The sequence below is a fragment of the Anolis carolinensis genome, chromosome 1, assembly GCF_035594765.1.
Source record: "Anolis carolinensis isolate JA03-04 chromosome 1, rAnoCar3.1.pri, whole genome shotgun sequence".
In the NCBI taxonomy this organism is placed as follows: Eukaryota; Metazoa; Chordata; class Lepidosauria; order Squamata; family Dactyloidae; genus Anolis; species Anolis carolinensis.
Window position 1 is genome coordinate 314,518,637 of NC_085841.1, and position 24,326 is coordinate 314,542,962.

General features: G+C 41.3%; 1 protein-coding gene across 1 annotated transcript in view; it reads left to right on the top strand.

Annotated features, from left to right (window-relative positions):
• The window catches only part of plcb2 (phospholipase C beta 2), a 63,514-nt gene extending 45,156 nt beyond the window's left edge, over positions 1 to 18,358 (top strand). Inside the window, exons 22-32 of the mRNA XM_016995929.2 lie at positions 1,384 to 1,488; positions 2,614 to 2,699; positions 5,668 to 5,770; positions 5,919 to 5,975; positions 6,785 to 6,998; positions 8,543 to 8,708; positions 10,981 to 11,057; positions 12,560 to 12,655; positions 15,327 to 15,384; positions 16,517 to 16,603; positions 17,979 to 18,358. Of these exons, the coding sequence (XP_016851418.1) occupies positions 1,384 to 1,488; positions 2,614 to 2,699; positions 5,668 to 5,770; positions 5,919 to 5,975; positions 6,785 to 6,998; positions 8,543 to 8,708; positions 10,981 to 11,057; positions 12,560 to 12,655; positions 15,327 to 15,384; positions 16,517 to 16,603; positions 17,979 to 18,257 (1,328 nt within the window). The 3' untranslated portion in view covers positions 18,258 to 18,358. The remainder of the gene's footprint in view (positions 1 to 1,383; positions 1,489 to 2,613; positions 2,700 to 5,667; positions 5,771 to 5,918; positions 5,976 to 6,784; positions 6,999 to 8,542; positions 8,709 to 10,980; positions 11,058 to 12,559; positions 12,656 to 15,326; positions 15,385 to 16,516; positions 16,604 to 17,978) is intronic.
• The last annotated feature ends 5,968 nt before the right edge of the window (positions 18,359 to 24,326 follow it).

Sequence of the window (24,326 nt, forward strand, 5' to 3'; positions counted from 1 at the left end):
CTTCATGGATGATTTTCTCCAGTCTTTTTTGATATTAAAAAAAGATACCTTCTAACAAAATCAACAAAAATAGGATACTGACAAACCTGCACTTGACCTGTCTTTCTGTACAAGCAGACTTCGGGCCCTTCCAAACAGGCCCTATATCCTAGGATCTGATCCCAGGTTTTCTGCATTAAACTGGATTATATGAATCTCCACTGACAGATAACCTGGGATAAACAGAAAACCTGGGATCAGATCCTGGAATACCAGGCCTGTCTGGAAGGGCCCAGTGTCTCCAATTTTGTGATTAGTAACTAATAATTCTCTGTGTATGCACTATTGACTGGCAGTGGAACAGGGAATAACATTTATCTATTTAATTTCATATGGACACAAAATGGTTTAAAATATAAGTTGAAACAAAATATAACTAAAACAACATATAGTGCAAACATTTATAAACTATTATACAAAAATTCAAAGTGTAAACAGATCAAAACATATTCAAAACTGTAAAATCCACTGCTCACCCTCATTTAAAAAACAATTCTGCCCCAAATGGTATGAAGCCTAAAAGGTAAAGATAAAGGTTTCCCCTGACGTTAAGTCCAGTCATGTCTGACTCTCGGGGTTGGTGCTCGTCTCCATTTCTAAGCTGAAGAGCCGGTGTTGTCCGTAGACACCTCCAAGGTCATGTGGCCGGCATGACTGCATGGAGCGCCGTTACCTTCCCGCCGAAGCGGTACCTATTGATCTATTCACCTTTGCATGTTTTCGAACTGCTAGGTTGGCAGGAGCTGGAGCTAACAGCGGGTGCTCAAGCCGCTCCCGGGATTTGAACCTGGGACCTTTCGGTCTGCAAGTTCAGCAGCTCAGCACTTTAACACTGTTGTTTAAATCAGAAGGTCCCTGTTCACTCATGAAAGAGAGCAAAGAGGGAGCCAATTGAGTTCCCCTTGGGAATGAATTCTACAGTCTAAAAGCAAACACTAAAAAGAAGGCAATGTCTTGTCTTTCCAGTGGATAACTTTATAAGGATGGCCTTTCCCAAAGATAAGACTTAGGCAAACTCATAGAGAGAATGGGACATTCAGATAGTCTCAGCCTAAGTTGTAAAATTACATGGACTAAGGATTCTCAGAATTACTGCACTACAAAAACTTACTCACATAAACGTCTTGGCTAACTGACTTGGACATTAATGGTATCAGTAGCTACATTTTTGGCCTTAGAGTGGGCCTTTATGTAGCAATGACTGACTACAGCTTGCATCATATGAATGCTACTAGAGCTATTTTCAATTGTCTTCACCATTTTCCAAAACACCTTCTTAAGAGCATTGTTTGCCACTTGTTTGTGTTATGTGTTCCTATTGGGATTATTTGCTTTCTGTTTCAGGCTATCATCATGTTTGCCTTCGTAGTGAGAGCAACATGCCACTTACGATGCCTTCCCTCTTTGTCTATGTGAGCATGAAAGACTATGTTCCTGACTCTTGGGCAGGTACTGTTGTCCAAAGGTTTGAAAGAGGGCATTTGTACATATTTGCTGGATTTTCTATAAAGAAGGCAAATTTTTCATTACCATTGGGTGTGTCATCTGATAGACAGAATTAATATATAGAAGCAGCACTGTTTATTTTCACAAATTGTGTCATTTTGTGAGCATTATTTCCTTTCTTTGATTAGTCAATGATAATCCTTAACATCCTCGATAATATATGGTTAAGCATATATTATATTGTTGCCAGAATTCTGTTGGAAATACTATTTAGTAGATTCAATGAATTAATTTTTGAAAGATGAGTTAACACATACAATGAGACCTCGGTATAACATTGAGGTTTGGTTACAGAACCTCCCATAAATATTAAACGTTGTGGATGCTCAAGTCTAATTCTATACAATGGTGTAATAAAATGTTTTTGCTTATATAAAATGGCAAAATCTTAGTATGCTTTTTTTATTTTTGAGACATGGTTGCTTGAATCTGTGGATACAGAATCCATGGATATGGAGAGCCAAGTATATATAAATCCTACTGATTCAATGAGTCTGTTCTAATAGAGATTAAATATATGAGTCAGACCTGTCTGACCCGGAAATGTGAGATATCGGAGAGATATGACAATGTTGTAACAGCTGTAATTATAGGTATGGTGCTAGTGTTGTTTTTGTATTGGTTATTTGCAAAGCTGATATATGGATATCAGTGACCATTTGGTGTATGGCCCTTTACCTTATGCATACATACATATGAGCAGCAACCATGATTTGGGATGTATTTCCCTATACAATAATAAGTAAACATACTAAACAAAATGATACCAGAGATTATCTTGAATGCAACTCCCATCTTCCCTTATCATTCACCATGCAGGAAAGACAATGGTTTTTTTAAGGCTACCTGCAACCAACGGTAGCAGATCTATCATGGGACTGTGTCGTCAAAAAAAGGCAAAATCTCGCTCAGGCAAATTCCTGTCCATCTGTATTAATGTGGACAAAAAAAATGCCAAATTAATCATATATGAGTTGAATTAAAGTATATTCCCTACTAACTGAAGCAGCAAGTAATAAGCAAGATGAAGTGCAAATTTGTGTTTAATATCTTGGCTTATCTCTCTAGATCTCACCATGGCACTCTCAAACCCAATAAAATTTTTCAATGCACATGACAAAAAGTCAGCAAAGAGTCAAGAATCTAATCTTGAGGTGAGTTCTGCAGATGGTTTTATTTTTAAACTAATACAGATTGAGTATCTTTTATCCAAAATGCTTGTTTTAGCATTTTAGATTTTTTTTCAGATCTTGGAATACCTCTATTTGTATACATAATGAGAGATCTTGGAGGTGAGATCCAAGGTTAAACACAACATTCATTTCTGTTTCATATACACCTTATACACAAAACCTTGAGATAATTTTATGCAATGTTTTAAATAACTCTGTGCATGAAACACAGTTTGTGTGCACTGTGAAACCCTCAGAAAGCAAATGTGTCTCTATCCCAACCACGCACATAGACCCTTTTGGAATACAGTATTTTGGATTTTCATTCCAGATAAGGGATGCTCAACCTGTATACTTGTAGCTGACCTTTCCCTGCAGCTCAGGGGAGCGGTGGCAACATAAATAATAGAACAGACATGCACATTTAATTGAATGTTTTTGTATATCTAGGTCAAAATGGTTTCAAGAAAAGAAAATGGTACTCAGTGTAGTTTTTTTTGCTTCCTTGGGAGAGAGATTTAGAGGTAGAGGTAACACAGAAAGTTCAAATAGCAGGAAGGAAGAATAATTCTTTAAAGAAGGCTTTTTCTTGGAGGGTTGAGAATTATCTCTTCGCTTCAGAAGCATATGGATATCTCTTTTTTGCTCATATGAATAAGGCTATAACTCTCAGTCCTGATTCATCCTCTATTGTTCCTATTTTGTCCTCAGTTGCTGCAAACAGTTCAAACTGCAAAAGTAGTTTGCCCTCAAATAACAGAAGGAGAAGAGAGGGTAGAATTTACCATCTGTATTAAGCTCAAGTGATAGTTGACTACTTATAGGGGAATCAGGCAAAAGCCATCTCTTCTAGCTTATGTTTTCTTCCACATTAAAAACAGCTTTGACTGATGAATTTCATAACACAATGATGAGGAACCTCTAACTTTCAAGCCCAAACAGAAGAGAAGAGCAAGCATCCTGCCAGTTTCTCCAGCTTCTCTTCCCTGAAAAAAAACTTACTACTCAGGGCCCTTCCTCACAGCCCTATATCCCAGAATATCAAGGCAGAAAATCCCACAATATCTGCTTTGAACTGGGTAATCTGAGCGCACACTGCCACATATTCCAGTTCAAAGCAGATGTGGGATTTTATTCAGCTGTGTGGAAGGGGCTTTCAGACTTTTATGGCTGCACTCTCACTGGCTTTCATATTCCTGCAACTCCTTCCCTATAGACTTTTAGGAGAGCCTGTTTTTATGGGAGCTTGGAGACAATCTGCTTTCAGGAGGCTGGGAATTTTCATACATACAGTCTACAGAATAAAGATGAGCAGCTGGCAAAGGGGTCGAGGAATGCAGTATCTGCGAATTTCCTGCACAGAAAATAATATGCAGAAATACATAGAACATGCCGTTTGTTTCCTGTGCAGAAAATGCTGTTTACTGTACAAAATAACCACTTGTCAAATTCACACAGAATAAGTCCTGAATTCTATGTTTTTGGAGACTGGGGTTTTGTTTTTTTGGAAAACTTTCTTGCAGTGGGAAGAAAAGCATTGAAATTACTCATTGCTTCCTTTGATAAGAAACTTAGTGACTTACATCCCTACTCCAGACTATAATGTCTAGGATCCAATAGAACACAGCCATGCAAATTACAATAATCATGCTCTAGTTGTATGTTAATAGTTATATTTTGTAGGTTTTTACATTGTATAGTTTTTAAGATTGTGGGCATCTTTGGGCCTTAATCCAGAGGAAAAAAACGAGGAGGAAGAAAATGCAGCAGCAGAGGCAGCCTCCTTTACTTCCTTTTCTAAGACAGAATGTGATTGATTTATTGTCTCAGCATACTTTCATCATATAAGTGGAATAGTAAAGGGATTGTGGACTTCAGTAATAGCTTTACTCCTATCCAATATATCACAATGCAGTCCAAACAATACATTGGAAAGGGCTAATGCAAAAAGAGCAGTGTTTGGTGTTGACTGAATTTACTGAGAAAGGACACAACAGTTGCCAATTGTTTACTCAAAAAGTTTAATCAATATTGATAACATGAGCAAAAAAAATGATATCAGATTGAGAAAAAAGGGTGAGTGAACTGAAAAGATTACTTAACCAGTGGGGAAGGTAAAGTCTATTGGTGAGAAATTCATGAAGATGTGTAAAGGGGGGGGGGGTGTTCCCTACTAATTTCTAGGTTTTTAATGCCTTGACCCCCCCCCCCCAAATTACCATAGCTCATGGCTCTTTATTTATTGGGGGGGGGGGGTTGTCTTTCTCTGTGGCTAAGAGAATGTGACTCACCCAAGGTTATGTTAATCAAAACTAGAACAAGAGCCAGTTGTTTCCATAAATCCATTTCTGTTGTGACACGTGGAGATTCAGGGAAGTCATGCTCCCCCTCTATTCTGCCTTGGTCAGACCACACCTGGAATACTGCGTCCAATTCTGGGCACCACAGTTGAAGGGAGATGTTGGCAAGCTGGAAAGCGTCCAGAGGAGGGCGACTAAAATGATCAAAGGTCTGGAGAACAAGCCCTATGAGGAGAGGCTTAAAGAACTGGGCATGTTTAGCCTGCAGAAGAGAAGGCTGAGAGGAGACATGATAGCCATGTACAAATATGTGAGGGGAAGTCATAGGGAGGAGGGAGCAAACTTGTTTTCTGCTGCCCTGCAGACTAGGACACGGAACAATGGCTTCAAACTACAGGAAAGGAGATTCCACCTGAACATCAGGAAGAACTTCCTCACTGTGAGAGCTGTTCGGCAGTGGAACTCTCTCCCCCAGACTGTGGTGGAGGCTCCTTCTTTGGAGGCTTTTAAACAGAGGCTGGATGGCCATCTGTCGGAGGGGCTTTGAATACGATTTCCTGCTTCTTGGCCCATGAGGTCTCTTCCAACTCTTCTATTCTATGATTCTATGATTCTATGACACAGATGCATCACTGTTTTTTGTTTGACAGAGGCCAGAGTTGCAAACAGGTATTTCAACCAGTCAGCTCACTACAAATGGATTACCTAATGCCACAGGAACCTACAGTATTCCTCCTTCAAATGGACCTGCAGGTAATGCTACTGATCTATGAATCGGGTAGATAGTGTGAGGCACAGAAGGATGGGAAAGCCACTACCAACTCTCATTTCTTTGAACTAACCATTCTGCTGTGGTCTATGCAATGAGCAGAGGAAGCAAAATTTTGTTTTTCTCCTCCAGGAATGCTTTCATCAGGGAAGGATGAAAACATGAAAGAAGCCACAAATGTAACTACAGGTAATTCTAACTCAAATGTCAAACGTGAATGATTAATTTCCATCCGAATAATATAACTTAGTGCTGGAACTGATTGTTACATAAAGTGGGATGAGTCAACATTGTTTTCCACATTACTAAAACATAAGATGGGGAAAGTGCAAATCCACTGCCACTTGTAAGCCCAGGATTTTTCTTGTGGCCTCAGAACTTCCCAGGAGCCCAAATGTTTGCCTCCAAATACCTCCAGGGGACATGGGGGGGGGGGCGTTTTCTCTACATGTTTGTTCCTCACAAAGCCATTTTTAATTCAGAAGAGGCCTCTTTTCCATTAGGAAATGACCTGCACATTACTTTCCAAATGGGGAAAAAATCTCTCCTAGCCTGGTTTCTATTTTTTTAACCCTTTCTCATTCAGGCACACATTCACACCTGTGCACAGAACTGAAAACATTAGACAGTCTTGTTGGTTGCTAAGAACCATGGCCAGGAGTCAAAATGTGAGCAAAGAGCTACTTCCACATGTTCAGAAAAAGCCATCAGTTCCTTCTCCAAGTTGTATCCCACATATTAGACTGTATCTCTGGAGTGTTTGTAACATCATATTCTACATAACAGTCCTTGGTGACCAAGAACTGTATTTTCCTAGACATCAGATCCTGCTACTTCAGTGCTGGAAAAATATTGCAACCATGCAATAGCAATAGTCACGTTAACCTCAGCAGTTCACATAATAAACCAGTTGTGCGGAAGGGTTTCTAAGCAGATAACGTAAGAATCAATGCAGTATTTTGTTTGAACAAACAAGTTTATTTTATACTATATTTTAGAGCCACAGACAGCAAGCATTGAGGAGCTACAGCAAATAAAGGCTTTTGGGAAGCTATTGAAGAAGCAAGACAAGGAGCTAAAAGAGCTGGAGCGGAAGATGATCAAGCGCAGAGAAGAGCTGTTGCAGAAATATGGTGTCCTTTTCACAGAATTGGCTGCCCAGCCTGGCAAAAAGAAGAATCCAGCTCCTCCAAAAGCCCCCAAAAAGAAAAGGTAGAAAAAGCTAATCCAAAATCCATATTAGGCTAATAACTTGTTTGTGTTCAGCAGGAAAAATAATAAACAAGTCAGATGGCAGACTGATGTTTCCGTCATTTAGGAATGGCTGATAACATGTAAGGTGTAAGAAGATACCTGAAGGCCTTGAAATATCACAATTTAAAGGATGGCAGACATCCTGTTTAGCATTTATGATTGTGTCAGCCTCCCTTACGCCATCACAATTTACGTTTATTTTTGTTGCACATGCAAATGACCCAAAGCCTACCCCCCCAACCCCCCCCCCCCCATTTCAATGAGCAACTAGGCCATTTCTATTTTGCCAGACAATGAGCAGAGGTACATCATCATCATCTTTATTTATATCCCACTTCTCTCCCTCATGAGACCCAAAGTGCAAGATCTCTACCAATATTTTCATTGGAAAGCCCTGTTTTGCTTTTTAAACTTTCTCCATCCTTTTTTCTGAAACATTATTTTATTAGGCCTTTGAATTGGCTCAGTGAAGGTATTATACTAATATGCATTTTGGAACTTTTCCCAAAAACTTTCATTTAATTTTGGTGCTTGAAAAAGCAGCAATCTATGAAGCTGCTGTTGACAGATTGGAAATGCCTGGTTTACTCCCAGTGGAATACCTATTTGTTACTCAGGTGTGCAATTGAATGATGGATGAAGAGCATACAAGTAAGAAAACAACAAAAAGCATTATTCACTGAAGCAAGTACATAGAGATTTTAATCACAAATTTATTTATTTTATTTATTTCCAACATTTATATCCCACCCTTCTCACCCGAAGGGACTCAGGGTGGCGTACACAATTGGCTACAATTCGATGCCTACGTATAATTAAAACATAGCAATGAAAATCCAATTATAACAATTAAAACAATATAAAAATATAAAACATATGATTAAAAATCCATTCATCCAAAATCCTCGTGCTGTAGAAGTCCCAAAACCTTAGAAGTTTTTGAGGAAATACCTCAGATCAGGGATATAAATAAGGACATATTATTCAACAATGGATCTAAAATATAAGGTCTAAAATGTTCAATAGGGGCCATAACAAAGATATACTCCAGAACCCTTAAAAGTCATTCAAGTGCAAAAAAAATGTGGGTTTTGCAATATGTACCATGCCCCCCCCCCCAAGTGTTCTGTGGGAATAATGTAGACCTCTAGCTTTCCCCAACTCCCTGTTCCTGTCTTAAGTTGAGAGCTATAACATTATAACATCAGCATTGGATTCAGGAAACAAATTAGGGATGACATACAATTAATGATGACGCTGAACTGCCTTTATGATATATAGCAAAAGCAGGGATTCTGCTGCCCTCCAGATGTTTTGGACTCAAAATCTTACTGTCTGGTCATGGGTCATACTGGCTGGGATTAAAGGGCAATACTACTGAAAATATATACAGGATACTCAGCTACCTAACCCTGGCATACAGGAGACATTACACAAGAACAATGTAATACATTACTATACATCCTTGCTCTATAGTAAGACTTATCCCTCTGTCTCTAAAGTTGCAGGAGGTTACCTCTGGATGAGAGCAGGAATACTGGGGAAATAGCAGAAAGCCCTGACAACAGAGTCTTGGAGCTGAAAGATAAGCTTGAGGAAGAACTACTTCAGTTGGGGGAAGAGCAATACGATGGGATTCGGAAGAAGAAAGAGCAGCATGCCACAGAGGTACAGCTTATGACTTAAATGCCATGATTATTAATGTAGACTCATTGAAGTAATGGAACCTATGTTCATTGAACAAGCTGGGGCCGACAATGTGTGCAGCTCCATTAATTTAGTTGTTTACTTGCTTACATTGATAACAAAGATCTCAGGGCAGCTCATTATATGAAAGAAAACAAAGGTTCAATAATCGCAAAGAAAGTATAATATAGGACAAAATAATGACAAGAAAACTATATTATAGCATGAAAACACAGACAGGAATTCAATACTGTAGTTACAAATTCAAAACCTAGGGTTACAGGTCAGTAAATACTCGGTATTTTATTCTTAAACTACATCATGACTCCAAGACATTGGCAAGGGCCTTTCACAACCAAGGAACTACTCCTGTATTTGCCTACCTCACCACTCTTGACAAGGACACACAGTTAAGAGCTGCCAAAGATCTCAATTTTCTGATAGGCACAGAGAGAAATCTTCTAATAGCTACTGCATGAGCTCAACTCACAATGTTACATTATAATTGGGTATAGTTTCAAAGAATCCTAAGTGCTCACATTGTAAAGCAATACAATTGTTGTACAGTAAATAATAATAATTATTGACTGATAGGTTATTCACATGGCACAAGTAAAAGCTTGGAAAAATGGGATGTACAAGCTCCCCTTGCATTTCTGGTATAATATAAAAAAATACAAACTTGCACATCTCCATGGGAAGATTCACAGTTTCTCAAACTGTGTGAGATTTGTGTAGCTCGTGTATGTCTCTTTCTCTTTTGCATATTTTAGCACAAATACAGGAAACACACAGGAAGAAATTACATACTTGTTTTTTGCAGCATAACTACCCTGACAAATAGGCAAAGGAATAGATACAGTAGAGTCTTGCTTATCCAACATAAACGGGCCGGCAGAACGTTGGATAAGCAAAAATGTTGGATAATAAGAAGGGATTAAGGAAAAGCCTATTAAACGTCAAATTACATTATGATTTTACAAATTAAGCACCAAAACATCATGTTTTACAACAAATCGACAGAAACAGCAGTTCATTACATGGTGTTCGACTTGTGATTTTGTGATACGAAACCCAGCATATCTATCTTGTTTGCTGTGACATAATAAAATAACAACAACAACAACAACAACAACTTTATTTTTATACCCCGCCTCCATCTCCCCGAAGGGACTCGGGGTGGCTTACATGGAGCCAGGCCCAAATAATAACAGACATAGTAAAAACACATTGATATAAAACAAGTCAATAACATGGCCATACAGCCAGAAAAACTCACAGCAACCCAGTGATTCCGGCCATGAAAGCCTTCGACAACACATAAAACACCTTGTTTTCTAAAAGAGAAACCAGGAGCTTAGTGATTGACTTATTCTCAGTTGAAATAAGTCAATAAGCTGTGTTCCTGAAAATAGTTGCATTTGGTCCTGAGGAGACATGCATAGAGTTAAGCTATGTTTTATATTCTTGGTGGGAAAATACACAAATTAGAAAGAATTACATCTGATACTACCAACTTTGTTTTTACCCTGGCACAGTCTACTAAAGACGCATCAAGATTCTTTCCAAATCTGAATTTGGCTACTAGCCTAGAAATCCACAAAACTCCAGAAGAAAGATATGTATACCTGCACAGCTGAACAGACCATTCCATACATATCTATCATGATCAGATCTTTTTTCCTGGTAGAGATCTAGTATAATTCACTATGACTTCATTATATATTATATACATTATCAATACCTAGATTTGATAGATGGCATTAGACCTCCAAACTTTTCATCAACATTCCTGTCTTCAATTGGCCAGGATCCACAAATGGATCTAAGATTATATGCTATTATTTTTGTCATATGTGAATTTGGCTCCCCCTTGTGATCAATTCTTTATTTTAATACATTTTTGTGCATGAAGGTTAAGAGGGCTTGGTCATCTGCTGAGGCTTGGTTCTTCCTCCCTCCGGACCACGCATATCAAAATCTGAGGACTCTCACATCTTATTATATAGAATGGCATAGTAAAATGATGTCCTCTATATAAAACAGCAAAATAATGGTTGGCTTTTTGGATAAAAAAATATTTTCAAGCAGCGAATGGTTGGATTCATGGATGCAGAATCTTTGGATACAGAGGGCCGACTCCAGGTAGTTCATGCTGGAATAAAATATAGATCTGATAGGATCAAACTCTTAGTTTGCAAAATGAAAACTAAGAGTTTAAATCTGACATTGTATCCTGTTTTTTTTAAAACAGCATATTGCTAAAATAATAGAACTTGCAAGAGATAAACAAGCAGCTGAGCTGAAGGCACTAAAAGAATCGTGTGAAAGGTAGATAATGAAATCACATATACTGTTTTTATAGCATTTAATGTATTAATTTTGAATGGCTTGATTTGCTATTGCTTCCCACACACTCCCCCACTTCCCCCTTGATGCTTTTGTACTGTACAATTTCGCATGTATTCTTTCTGTCATTTTTCTTTGTTTGTCCTTTGTCTCCACATTTAGAACATTTCACCTTTACTAAATATGCTTGGGTCTCAGCTGCTCAACATAATATATCGCCTCCTGGGCACAGGGGAAAAATCAACTGATGTGCACAATTTGCTTCATGCAGAAAACCATACAAAATAATATATTAATAGTCTGAATAGATCAATGTTATTGATCTACTGACAGCATACAAGATCTATGTTGGCATACAAGCATACAAGATCTATTGACATCATACAAGATCTATGTCAGAAACAAGGATCTTTGGATTGCATCTTAGCAATTAGATGCTCTAAGCCATCTTCCTGGAAAAGCCAACCAAACTATAAACTGTGAATCAACTTAATATTGGGGAACAGGTTTTGACAGTCTATGTTTAAACTCTGATTTGCCAGTCTTATCAGAGTTTAAACATAGGATGCCAAGCATTTGAATAAGTGTATTCATGTTTTTAAGCTCATTTGTTGATTTAGGTACAGGCACTTGGAAACTGAGTGTAGTGCTTTCTCTGAACATCTGGGGACTGCAACATTTAAAACAACAACACGAATCAACTCTTCAGATTGAATTATACCAAACAAGGAGTCTGTAGCTATGCTGAAGGTGCTCAATGCATATAATTGTGGTCACTCTATGCCTGGTCCTTTGAATCAGGACATGAATCTTAGGGATAGACTACACATTATACTGAAGGAGCAGTATCTAGCTCTAAGATCTGCTCTTTTTTCCACATATGCAAGCCCAATGTATGCCAGGCCCACTCTGTACTGATAAGGGAAGGGCATATATTTTCTCCCTGGCTTCTTTTTCAAAATCAAATGTGGACACCCTTCACAGGAAATAAAAAGTGGGGTAAAAACTACTGGCACTAATGCAAATCTTTTTACTTTTTCCTTCCTGCCTTTCTTTCTTTTCAGTACATTTGAATTTTTTTTTTTTTTTGATGTGCTGACCTGAACTAGAGAAGGCTCTATGTGATTAGTTATGTTTGGGTTTTTTTTTAAGGTCTTATTAATGGACAGTGCATATTTAATGTAATTTAGTCCTTACTCTCTCAAGTGTGTGTGTGGATAACCTATCAGTGCCCAAAGGAATCCAAAAATATAAAACTGACAGAAGGGATTCACATGATGTAACCTGCAAATAACACATCCCACTGGGATCTTTTGCCTCAGGCAAGGAACATTTTTACTCGAGTAAACAAAAAGCTTCATATTGTGTCTCTTTTGCCAATCTGATTCCTAACTGAATGCTTCAAGACATTATTCCTTGATTTTTTTAAAAAAATGTTATTAATTAGATTAATAAACTTCAACAAACCATATCATCCTTTGCAGTGACACTAAAGAAATGAAGAAGAAACTAGAGGCAAAGAGGCTAGACAAAGTACAGACCATGACAAAAAACACCACTGATAAGAGCACTCAGGAAAGGTAATTTTGGGGAAAAGCCTGACCATTTTGGAGTTTGCCAAAACAGAATGACTTTCACAGTAACTGTATTCTAGTCTTATCACTTTTTCAGTTTTGTGGGTGGGCCTGAACACACTAAACCATAGTTTTACATGATGAGAACAACCTGCAACAAGCTTCTTCTTCCCTTTTCTGTTCTGGTGTTGTCATAAGGATTTTATAAGCTATATTTTCTGTTTTCATTCAACCATCAAATTATTCAGAACAATAAACTGTGGTAAACGTTGAGTTACAATGGATTATGAAGTTGGCTTGTATGAATCAAGGATAGGCAACTATAACCTTTGAGATGTTTTTGGCCTACAACTCCCATGATACCTAGCCAGCAAGAACATCTGAAAGGCTAGAACATCTTGCACCTAGTTTAAATAAAACATAGTAAACATTAGCCACAGTTAATGGCTTGCCTGAGATGTTAGACTGTAGCTCATGGAAAAGACTACCAAAAATTTCTGAACTGCCTCAGTGGTGAGAGGACAGCAGAGTTCAAACACAACAGGGTCAATGTTCTTGTTAAGGTGAACTATTAGTTAAAGTAGCTTCCCGAGCTTGATGTCTTCTGTGTTTTAGACCCTGATTCCTATCTTGTCCCAGATAGTATCAAATGTATTGTTTATAGGTCGTAACAAGAGAGAACAATTAGAAGACAATATAAAAGACATTGATAGGCAGCATCACAAAACAAAAGTTAAGCACTCTTTAATTCCAGAAAGTCTATTTAGAAGTTGACTGTATTTGTTTTGACAGAGCTCTCATATTTGCCACAGTGACAGCAAATAAAGCATTCTTATATTTTATATGATTCTGTTGCCAACTGAGATGTTCAGGTTTATGACAGATCTAAATAATGTTCTACATAGAACTGAGATGATATCACTAGTGCTCTGATGGCTGGCGTCTTCCTTATGAGTGGAATAGTGCTAAAGGGGCTATCCATAATACTGAATCTTGATCTCAGTATCTTTGGTACCTAGCATTCAGATTAAAGGACAGAACAGATTCCCCACTGCACTGACATTGAGAGCACTAGCTCCCACTCTGTGAGTTTAAGTTGAAAAACCAAATCTTCAATCAACCTGTCGTCTCACATGCAGAGCTTTTGTCATATTGTTTAGTGCCATTGTGAGGAATTGAGTGCTTTCAGTTGTTCTCAGACTTGTACTATCTAGCCCAGGGGTCCCCAAACTTTTTAAACAGGGGGCCAGTTCATGATCCTTTGGACCGTTGGAGGGCCGGACTATAGTTGGCCACCGAGCAATAAATAATAATAATAATAATAATGATGATGAGGATTGGAAGAGAGCCCTTGAGTCCAATCCCCTTCTGCCTTAGTGCACTGAAAGAACAAGCAAAGCACCCCTGACAGATGGCCTCCCAGCCTCAATGTTAATAATAATAATAATAATAATAATAATAATAATAATAATAATAATAATAAACCCTTGGGCCATTGAGTCCAATCCCCTTCTGCCTTTGTGCACTGAAAGAACAAGCAAAGCACCCCTGACGGATGGCCTCCCAGCCTCAATGTCAACAACAACAACAACAACAACAACAATAATAACTGCAAAAGGCCACCCTGCTGGGATCTGCGCGCATCATCCGAAAATATATCACACAGTCCTAGACACTTGGGAAGTGTTCGACTTGTGATTTTGTGAAACGAAATCCAGCATATCTATCTTGTTTGCGGTGTCATACAATAAAATAATAATTATTATTTTATTGTATGGGCCATTGAGTCCAACCCCCTTCTGCCTTTGTGCACTGAAAGAACAGCCTCAATGTTAATAATAATAATAACAACAACAACAAAAGACCCTTGGGCCATTGAGTCCAATCCCCTTCTGCGTTTGTGCACCGAAAGAACAAGCAAAGCACCCCTGACAGATGGCCTCCCAGCCTCAATGTTAATAATAATAATAATAATAAAGAGTGTTGGAAGAAACCCCTTGGGCCATTGAGTCCAACCCCCTTCTGCCTCTGTGCACCAAAAGCACAAGCAAAGCACCCCTGAAAGCACCCAGCCTCAATATTAATATTAAGGGTTGTAAGAGAAGAAGAGACCCCTTGGGTCATTTAGCCCATCCCCCTTCTGCCCTTGTGCAGTGGGGGCCGGATTAATGGCTTCGATGGGCTGCATCCGGCCCCCGGGCCTTAGTTTGGGGACCCCTGATCTAGCCTATAACTCCCAGAAACCCTTCCATTTGCCATGTTGGCTGATGTTCTGGGCTCTTAAATCCATCCATGAACTGCTATTTGGGAACTATTGATGTCTACATGGAAGAAAAGCTAGCTTTCTTGTAAGCACCAGATTAATCCTTGTTGGGATTCAGACACCTCTTATAAGGCTAAGAGTACTTCACCCCTCCCATTGTTCCTCTCTTTGGGGCAAAAGTGGAAGATGCAAAATCTGAAGTGCTACATGATTCCCACCCTTGATTTATGGCATTGTAGTAGGCACAATGCCTTTTATAGACAGGTGTATACTTGTGATGTACTATATAGACATTCTGTTATTGTAATATATAAGTGGACAGCTATGAGAATAGGACTGCCCTCCTTTAAACCTTTCTCCTCTAGATGAGGAATTTGTAAAATTGAATGATTGATATTGTTGCTTTGTCTACAGATTGAAGAAAGAGATCAATAATGCCCACATTCAGGAAGTAGTACAAACAGTCAAGCAGGTGAGTGTCTTTCAGGAACAATTCTGTAGCCTTTTAAACAATATAGGATTCCATCCTGCAAGAGCTTCTCTGAGGCTGTTGCTTAGCCATAGAGAGCAAAGAATGAAACTCTCACCTAATAAACACTTAGCAGGCTAGAGTCCTTTCTTTCTACTTATAGATGGCCTCTGCAGTATAACCTAACCTTTTCAGTTGGGCAACATAAGAATTTAGGATTGCACTCTTAGCTGTAAAGATGTGCTCAAGAACCTCTCCTGCTACACTAGGACCACAAGTGGGTTGGCATCCTGTTTGGGACATATGCACCGTATGTTTGCTTGATGTGTTTGTATGGCCTTTTGGGGGTGCTGTGGAAGCTGGCATTCCCTCCTTCCCTCCACAATGCCCAAGTTCCCCCGCAACTTACTAAATAGCCTCTGAAGCCACCACACAGCCATTGCCCACTTTGTGGGGAGAGAATAGGATTATATATGTTTCTCCCTCTAGCCAGTACTTGAATGAAAGTTCTTGTCTGGCTATGAGAATGGAGTAAAATACTTCTCCTACCCACAAAGCAGTGAATGGCTGTGCATGGGAGAGGGGTATCAGAAACTGTTCAGAAAGCCAGAATGGCACATGGCCTTGCGTACTTCCACATGGTGCTCTATTAATCTATGTCAAGACCTACAAAATTGCAGCCACACTGTCTTGTTCCAACATATAGCAAACTTTGTATGATGATATGGAACTGCCTGCATCCTCCAAATCTAATGACTTTCATGTCTCATCATCCCCAGAAAGGCTGCTTGTTGTGTATAATAAGACTCGTATTTCATTATAGCTGGATGGCATCCATTTCTAGTGTCTTGCTATAGAAATATTGTTGTTTACCTATAGCTATATAACTCAACTTGGCAGAATGATGAAGATTTTACATTGATGTTAAGTTACCAACAGATCTAATTGATGTGAAGTTACCGACAGGTTTGAGAGTGACGAGTGTGCCATTGTTTTATGTGCCTGATAAAGCAATTTTTAATCATACTGCTTTTAGCAGAGAAGGCAGGCTGGGTAGGTGGTTTAGTTATACTGTTGCATTTATATAGTTGTATTGAAGATTGCTTATGTTAAAAGTTGTTGCTTTCTCTTCAAGATGAATGAAAAACAGAATAGATTTCAGCAAATACTGGAAGCAAAGCAGGCCGCCTGTATAGAAAAAATCAAAGAAAAAGAAAACCAGGTATTTCACAACAAATGAATCCTAGATTGACAAGAATCATGACTTTTGAAGATGGAGTAGAAAATAATATGGACAAACAAAAATATTATTATCAGTGTAGAAACTGCTTTTCCAGGTCTCACATCCATACGTTTATACAGGGAATACCAGTTAAAGCAATGGTATTCCACATAGTAACCTATGGATGTGAGAGCTGGACCATAAGGAAGGCTGAGTGAAGGAAGATAGACACTTTTGAACTGTGGTGTTGGAGGAAAATTCTGAGAGTGCCTTGGACCACAAGAAGATCCAACCAGTCCATACTCCAGGAAATAATGCCCAGCTGCTCACTGGAGGGAAGGATGTTAGAGGCAAAGATGAAGTACTTTGGCCACATAATGAGAAGACAGGAAACCTTGGAGAAGAGAATGATGCTAGGGAAAATGGAAGGAAAAAGGAAGAGGGGCTGACCAAGGGCAAGATGGATGGATGGTATCCTTGAAGTGACTGGCTTGACCTTGAAGGAGCTGGGGGTGGTGACGGCCGACAGGGAACTCTAGTGTGGGCTGGTCCATGAGGTCACAAAGAGTTGGGAGCGACTGTACAAATAAACAACAGAACAAAAAAGCATGCAAATTTTGCACTTAATCAGGCCCAGCTATGAGTGGTCTACAAAATCTGTGAGTTTTTGAAGACTTTCTTACAGGGGAAATGAAATTGAAATCCTAATGGAACTGACCCCCCCCCCCCAATAACCACAAGGTATATGTTCTTGAACTTAATAGTTAATAGGGAAACCTACTGATCAACTGCCTCCAGAAGATACCATAGAGCAGGCCTGCACAAACTGCAGCTGTTCAGGTGTTTTGGACTCCAGCTCCCAGCATTCCTGGCCATTGGAACAGCTGGCTAAAAATCTGGGTGTTGAAGGCCAAAATGCCTGGCAGGCCACAGGTTGTGCAGACCTGCCATAGGGTCATGCTGGAGAACCTAGAATTTTCCTGTGCAACTCTATAGCAACTTCTAGGAGAAACAAACTATAGAATTGTCTGGAGAACTTACAAAATTCCTAAAGATTACATCTTTTATTTGGAGGTGGGTATGTGAGACACATCACCAGTACCATGAGTACAGAGGTCATACTGTTCATTGATAAATTTCTGTCGATGTGACTGCAAGGTAGACAGTTAGCTCAGTTAACTGCAAGTCAAAACTTGAGAAAGCTGGTTTGGGGAAACGTAGCTCACAAAATCCCAGAGGCAGCCTTAGGGATTGTGAGAGCCACAGCCCAAGAAATGGAACTCTGTTGCAAGCCACATGGAATCTAAGAATTGTCAACAAGTACCATAGTGTGGTTAGTTTTCTCACTTACGACTTGCCACATCTCTCTGTTCAGCTGCAGGAGGAAGCCTTCACAGAATATGAAGAGAAAGTGAAAGGCCTCAGTGCAGAAGTGCAAGACTTGGTGAAGACCTGTGTGAAGGTCTGTTTCCCTCTGGAAGCTAATATAGCAAAGGAAGAGGCTCTCTGTGCGGCCCCTGAGGAAGACCAGGGCCCAAAAGAGCAGTTGCAAGGAAAAGATCTGAATGAAATCGTAAAAAATGAAGAGCAGGTGGCTGAGAATGCCAAAGAGGAAGAAGATGACTCTACTGTTATTCAGGACAGCAGATTGTGATATTCCACTTATTTTCAGAATTCCTCTTTCTGTTTCAGACATTGCAGCTCCATGGAGCTTTTATAACAGATTTTTTAAAATAAAATAATAGCTTTTTATAATTGTTCCTTGGTCTCTATGAATTTGTGGAAATTTTGATCTGCAGGGAAACTTCTACCCAAATTAGCTAACAGATACTGCAGTGAAAGATATTTGCTGAAAGCCGAACAGACAAAAGTCAGATGTTTGAGTTAGAAGAACAATGGTCCAGCTAATCCAGCACCCAATTTCCTGTTGTGGCTAGTCGCTTTTGGCAGGATGTGAAGGCAATAGAGGAGGAAGCATTTTACCCATACAAAAGCAGTCTCCCTCATCCAAGAATATGTGTCCTAGGCTTTGTCATTATTTTAATGAAAGCATTTTTGGATCAGGGTAATTGTATGATCTATACAAGATCTGAAATGCTTCAGATATCGCTTTGGTGCATTAACACTTTGCCTCTGAGAACTGATCATGGCCCATCATTAACACAAATAACTTTTTGACATACTTTTTAAAAGCACATTTAATGTAAGGGCGATTATGAAATAGATCATCAGAATGAAACTGCCTCTTGCTGAAATCTTGATCTAATCCCCTTGTCATTTGGCACCCCTTTTTGGCACCAAACATGGTAGATATCGGAACTACATCTGTGGGCAAGGACTTAAAGCAACATACTTAATTGACTCCTGATCTTGCTCTAGATTCCTGATCTCTTTTCTTTACTCCAAGGCAGGGAAGGGCATTCTAACCCAGTCAATAAAGCATCCATAAACAGCCCTTGAGGGCCTGGAGATATTTCCTTGCATGTAGCTCACACTCCCAGTTAGGGAGACAAGCTGCAAGTGAAAAAATACTAATCTTATTACTGGTTTGAGATTGGAGAAGAGTGAGATTATCTCACACCACTTGTGTTCCCGGTCCTCTAGGAATCTGTGGTTACTTCCAAGAAAGCGAGATCACAGTGTTTACTTAAATTGGAGACAAGTGCTCTACTAGTGGATGGTTGTGTTTATCATGATACTCAGAAATAACTGCCATGATGCCTTGAAACTTCTCCCTCAGGCAGCATTAAATCATAAACTCCAGTCTGTTGGTAGAACAATCTATGTGCTTTTATTTATTTTCCCAAATATTAAAATATCACATAGCTGTGCCCAGTCATGCGTTGCTGTGGCGTCGTCCTAAGTGAGTTTTTGTTTGTGGAGGCAAGTATGAACGTTGTTATTAGTCACCTTGATTAACACTGAATGGGCTTGCAGCTTCAAAGCGTGGTTGTTTCCTCCCCGAGGGAACCTTTTGTTAGGAGGTGTTAGTTGGCTCTGTCTGGAATACCCTTATTTTCAGAGTGTTGTTCTTTACTCTCCAAGTTGTAGAGTTTTTTTAATGCTGGCTGCCAGGTTTTGTTCATTTTGATGGTTCCCAGGAACCTAATAATAATAATAATAATAATAATAATAATAATGACTCTAAGCGGGAATCCTTTGTTGGGAGGTGTTAGCTGGCCATGATTGTTTCCTGCCTGGAATATGGTTGTTGGTTGTTTCCTGCCTAGCTGTACTCGGCTACGTGTTGGTGTTAGTCTGTTGTTACGTAAAATAATGAAATGGGAAGCAGCTTGTGTTTGAAGCTGCAAGGCTGTTCAGTGCTATTCTCTCTAATTGTCCTTAGAACAGTGGTTCCTAACCTGGGATCACCAGATGTTTTTGGCCTACAACTCCCAGAAATCCCAGCCAGTGTACCAGCTGTTAAGACTGCTGGGAGTTGAAGGTCAAAAACATCTGGGGACCCCAGCTTAGAACCACTGTTCTAAGGACAATTACAGAGAGGGTGCCAGGTATTTTCATACCCGTGGCAGGTCACACTGGTACACCTGATGTGATTGAAAGTGAAGTCATTTCATCTCCAGCTTTCTTTTTGAAATATCAGTTGAACAAAAATGGATTGGGCAAAAATTCCCACCTGCTTATCTTACTGATGGCTAGAACATGTTTTGTTTAGAGACTGCTGCAGCAACCAGCAAAAAGTGTACTGTTTTCACCTGCCAAATACTCAGTGCCTCCTGAGAGAATCACCTGCTCTGAAAGCAGACAGGATTTTAATTAATCCTTATCATCTCTCTCAGGATGGCTGAACCACAAGGAAAGTCAGCACAGGGAAACCAGCTTCACCCAAAGGGAACATGCAATAAGAACCACAACTGGAAGAACAATAATCTCAAACTGAGGAAGGCTGGACTCAGAGATTTGCTCCCCTACTGGACTAACAAATGGGATTGTATCCTTATAAGAACATCAGGAGAAGTAAGCACCAGTTAATACCAAACAATGTTTTTTTTATATTTTAAAAAAAATAATACATGGATTTCTTAGCTGGTTAGTGATGTCTACATATTTAAGATGTACCTTAAACATGTGGATGTCTTTTTCAGATACTGCAGGGGTTGATATTCCTTCCAGACATGAAATAGTAACATCTGTTCTGCTAGCTTTGAGCCTTGAAGCTCCAAGGCTATTAGATGCTAATCAAGGTGATCAATTGCAAACTTCACACCTGCCTCAAACAGACGAGTTCTTTCTCCCACCCTAGACATTCCAGATATATAAACCCCACTTGCCTAGTTTCCAACAGACCTCACAACCTCTGCCATAGATGTGGGTGAAACATCAGGAGATAATACTTCTGGAACATGGCCATACAGCGCAGAAAACACAGCAACCCACTGTTCTGACATCTTCCTTGGCTATGTCCATTTTGCATCTGGCTTTGGAGATGTAACGGTTTGCATGGAACAACAGGGTGGAGAGGCTTTAGAGGCTTTTCAGTATGTCAGCAAGATGATTTATGGCTCAGCAGAACATAGATCTGCACACAGGTATTTACACCATGCTGATGCGACATAGGGTAGAAGTTAAGTACATATGTATGGTTCATACCAGTGTTTCCCAAACGATGGTCTCCCAAGTATTATTGACTTCAGTTCCCAGAATTCAGTTCCCAGAGTATAAATAAGGCATGTTAGAGACTTTCTTTCCCGCCATTACTAACAGCCATGGGCCCTTTCCTTTTAAGCGGCTGCGGGGGGGGGGGGGGGGAGGAAGGGCCCTGAGGCTGTTAGGAATGGAGGCCTGGAAGTCCGTAACACCTGGAGGTGCCAAGTCTGCCCATGCCTTATTCATACTCTAGAAATCAACATGTTTAAAGGATCCGGGGCCTTCCCTGTCCTCAGCTAGGTGGGCGCGTGCTCTTGCTCAGCGACAGCGAGCGAGCGCGAGCGAGCGCGCGGCCTTGCAGGCGAGGAAGGAAGGCGGCCGTCGCCATGGCAACCACAGGCCAGGATAAAAGGCCCTCCTCGGCGGCGCCCCGGCCTCCGTCTCTGTCTCCTTCTCCCCGTCGCCGGCCATGGCCATGCTCCGCCCGCGGGACCTGGGCCCGGGCGCCTCGACGCGGACCTTCCTGTCGGCCATGGCGTCGGGGCGCCTGCGGCTGGCGCGCTTCGTGCTGGACGCGCTGGAGGGCGCCTTCGTGGACTGCCGGGCGGGGGAGCGGGGCCGGACGCCGCTGATGCTGGCCGTGCTGCTGCCGGAACCCGGGGCGCGGCTGGCCTTCGCGCGGCTGCTGCTGGAGCGCGGTGCGGCCGCCGACCTGCGCGACGACACCGGGCGCAGCGCCCTCTCGCTGGCCTGCGAGCGCGGGGACCTGGAGGCCGCCCAGCTCCTGGTGCGCCACGGAGCCGACCCGGACGCGCCCGACGCCGAGGGACGCAGCCCGCTCATGTACGCCGCCGGGCGAGGCCACGCCGCCCTCCTCGAGTGGCTCCTGCGCGCCTTCCGGCGCCTCGGACAGCTGGGCCTGGACCGCGCGGACCGGCGAGGGCGCACCGCCCTCCAGTGGGCCCAGGAGGCCGGGCACCCGCGCTGCGTCCGCGCCCTCCGCCGCGCCGGAGCCTCCCCCGGCCCCGAGGAGGAGAAGGAGAAGCCCGTGCTGAGAGCCAGGCGCCCCCTAGAGGCCGAGGACGGGGTTGCCCCGCGAGGCCGTCCCCTGGTCCGAAGGGCCACCGCACCCGACAGCCTCGGCCTCGTCGGACCCTGAGGAGCCCAGGGACTCCTCCCTCTCGGCTCTCGGACGCCCCGCTCGCCAGCGCTTCCGTCCTCCGCCCCTCACGCCTCAGGCCCCATCTATACTGGCAGTCCCAAGTGCAACTCCAGCTATCAGGAATGGGCAAACTTCGGCCCTCCAGGTGTTTTGGACTCCAACTCCCACAATTCCTAACAGCCTATCGGCTGTTAGGAATTGTGGGAGTTGGAGTCCAAAACACCTGGAGGGCCGAAGTTTGCCCATTCCTGATGGCTATACATATAGACCCCCACACTGTCCACCTTTCGCAAGGAGCTGAAAATTTGGATGTTTCAGCAAGCATTCGAGGATGACTAGCCCTATTTATAATGCCTGGTCCCTAGTTAGTCAGGTAGGACTCTGCTCCCTTTACCCTGCTCAATGCCCGGTGCTGTCGCTCCACCTTCCATGCTGAGGGGCTTCCTCCCAATCAATGTCCTTAAGCGGGCCTTTTTACCTTCCTGCTAAAAGTGGTACCAATTTATCTACTCACATTTCTACTTTCGATCTGCTAGGTGGGCAGGTGAGCTGGGGCTAATGGCGGTTGCTCACTCCAACCCAGGCATGAACTCCCGATCTTTTTGGCTGGATTTTTTCCCAATCGGCAAGATTTTTCTGCAGCACACGGTTTAGCCTGCTGTGCTAAGCCCGACCCCGGATTGGTGAGAAAGCTTCAGTGGAGACACTTTTCCCCCATGATTAACCATTCCAGGACTGAATGTCCCTTCCTAAGGGTAGATTTCTTTCACTTCCTGTTGTCTCATTCCTGTTCTTAACTCTTGAGTCGTTTGTTAAGCAGATGAGCATAACTCGGAGTCTGCCTGTGAGTCCAGATTATGTGCTTTGAACTGGATTGTATGGCAGTTTAGATCCAGCCTCAGCCAAGAAGGGAGACCCACACTTTTTTCACATTGGACAGCAGACTCTGGGCTGGTGAATCATGAGGACAAGAGGGTTCTTTTTAGTCATACCCTTTGGGTTAATCCTTGAAGAAAGATAAATGTGTGCCTCAAGATCAGAATTCAGATGTATTTTTGAACTGTAGCAGAGAATGTTGACTTGCTGATCATATTCCTAGAGATGGGAACCTGATTTAGATTGGTATCACTTGTCTTAGAGCCTTGGGACCGTATTTTTGGGGGGTTCTCTCCATCAGATTTTTGGAATACTTGTCATCGTCATCATAGGTGATCACGCTTAGCTGAATATGACTGTCTTCCAAAGGTAGAGTCTTGGCAGTGGGTTCGTAGAGACCTATTCTGGACTGTAGAGAGCTATTCTGGATCTACATGGGGACATACATTTCCATATTGAAGACAGACATGAAAAGGATTTGCTTGACGTTCCTTACTCTTGGCACATTTCTCCCTTTCATCCTCTATTTGTGCCTCTTCAAAATACATAATAGGGACCTCCAGTTACAATGCTTGTATTTTCATGTACATACTTAATGAGATATCTTGGAGATGGGATCCAAGTCAGGACATTACATATTTTTATACCATACTTTGAAAACAAATTGTGTTGAAACAAAGTTTGTGTATGTTGAACCACCTGTATGTGAAAGCGTCACTCTCTAAGCCACTACCCCCAGCCGCTCAATGTGTACAATTTTCATGATTTTGGAATTCCAGATAAGGGATGCTCAACCTGTATACTCGTTGCTGACCTTCCCTTTTACAGTTTGGGGGAGAAATGAAAACAGAAATAATAGAACCCATAAAAATACAGTTGATTGAATGTTTTGTCACTCATGTGGACAGCCTTAAATTTTGGAGTACAGGTTGAGCATCCCTTATCCTGAAATCTGAAATATTCCAGACTTGTGCACATGGGAGGTTGAGATAGTGATTGCTTTGTTTTCTGATGGTTCAGTGTACACTAACTTTGTTTTGTGTACAAAACTATTAATAATATTATATTAAACTACTT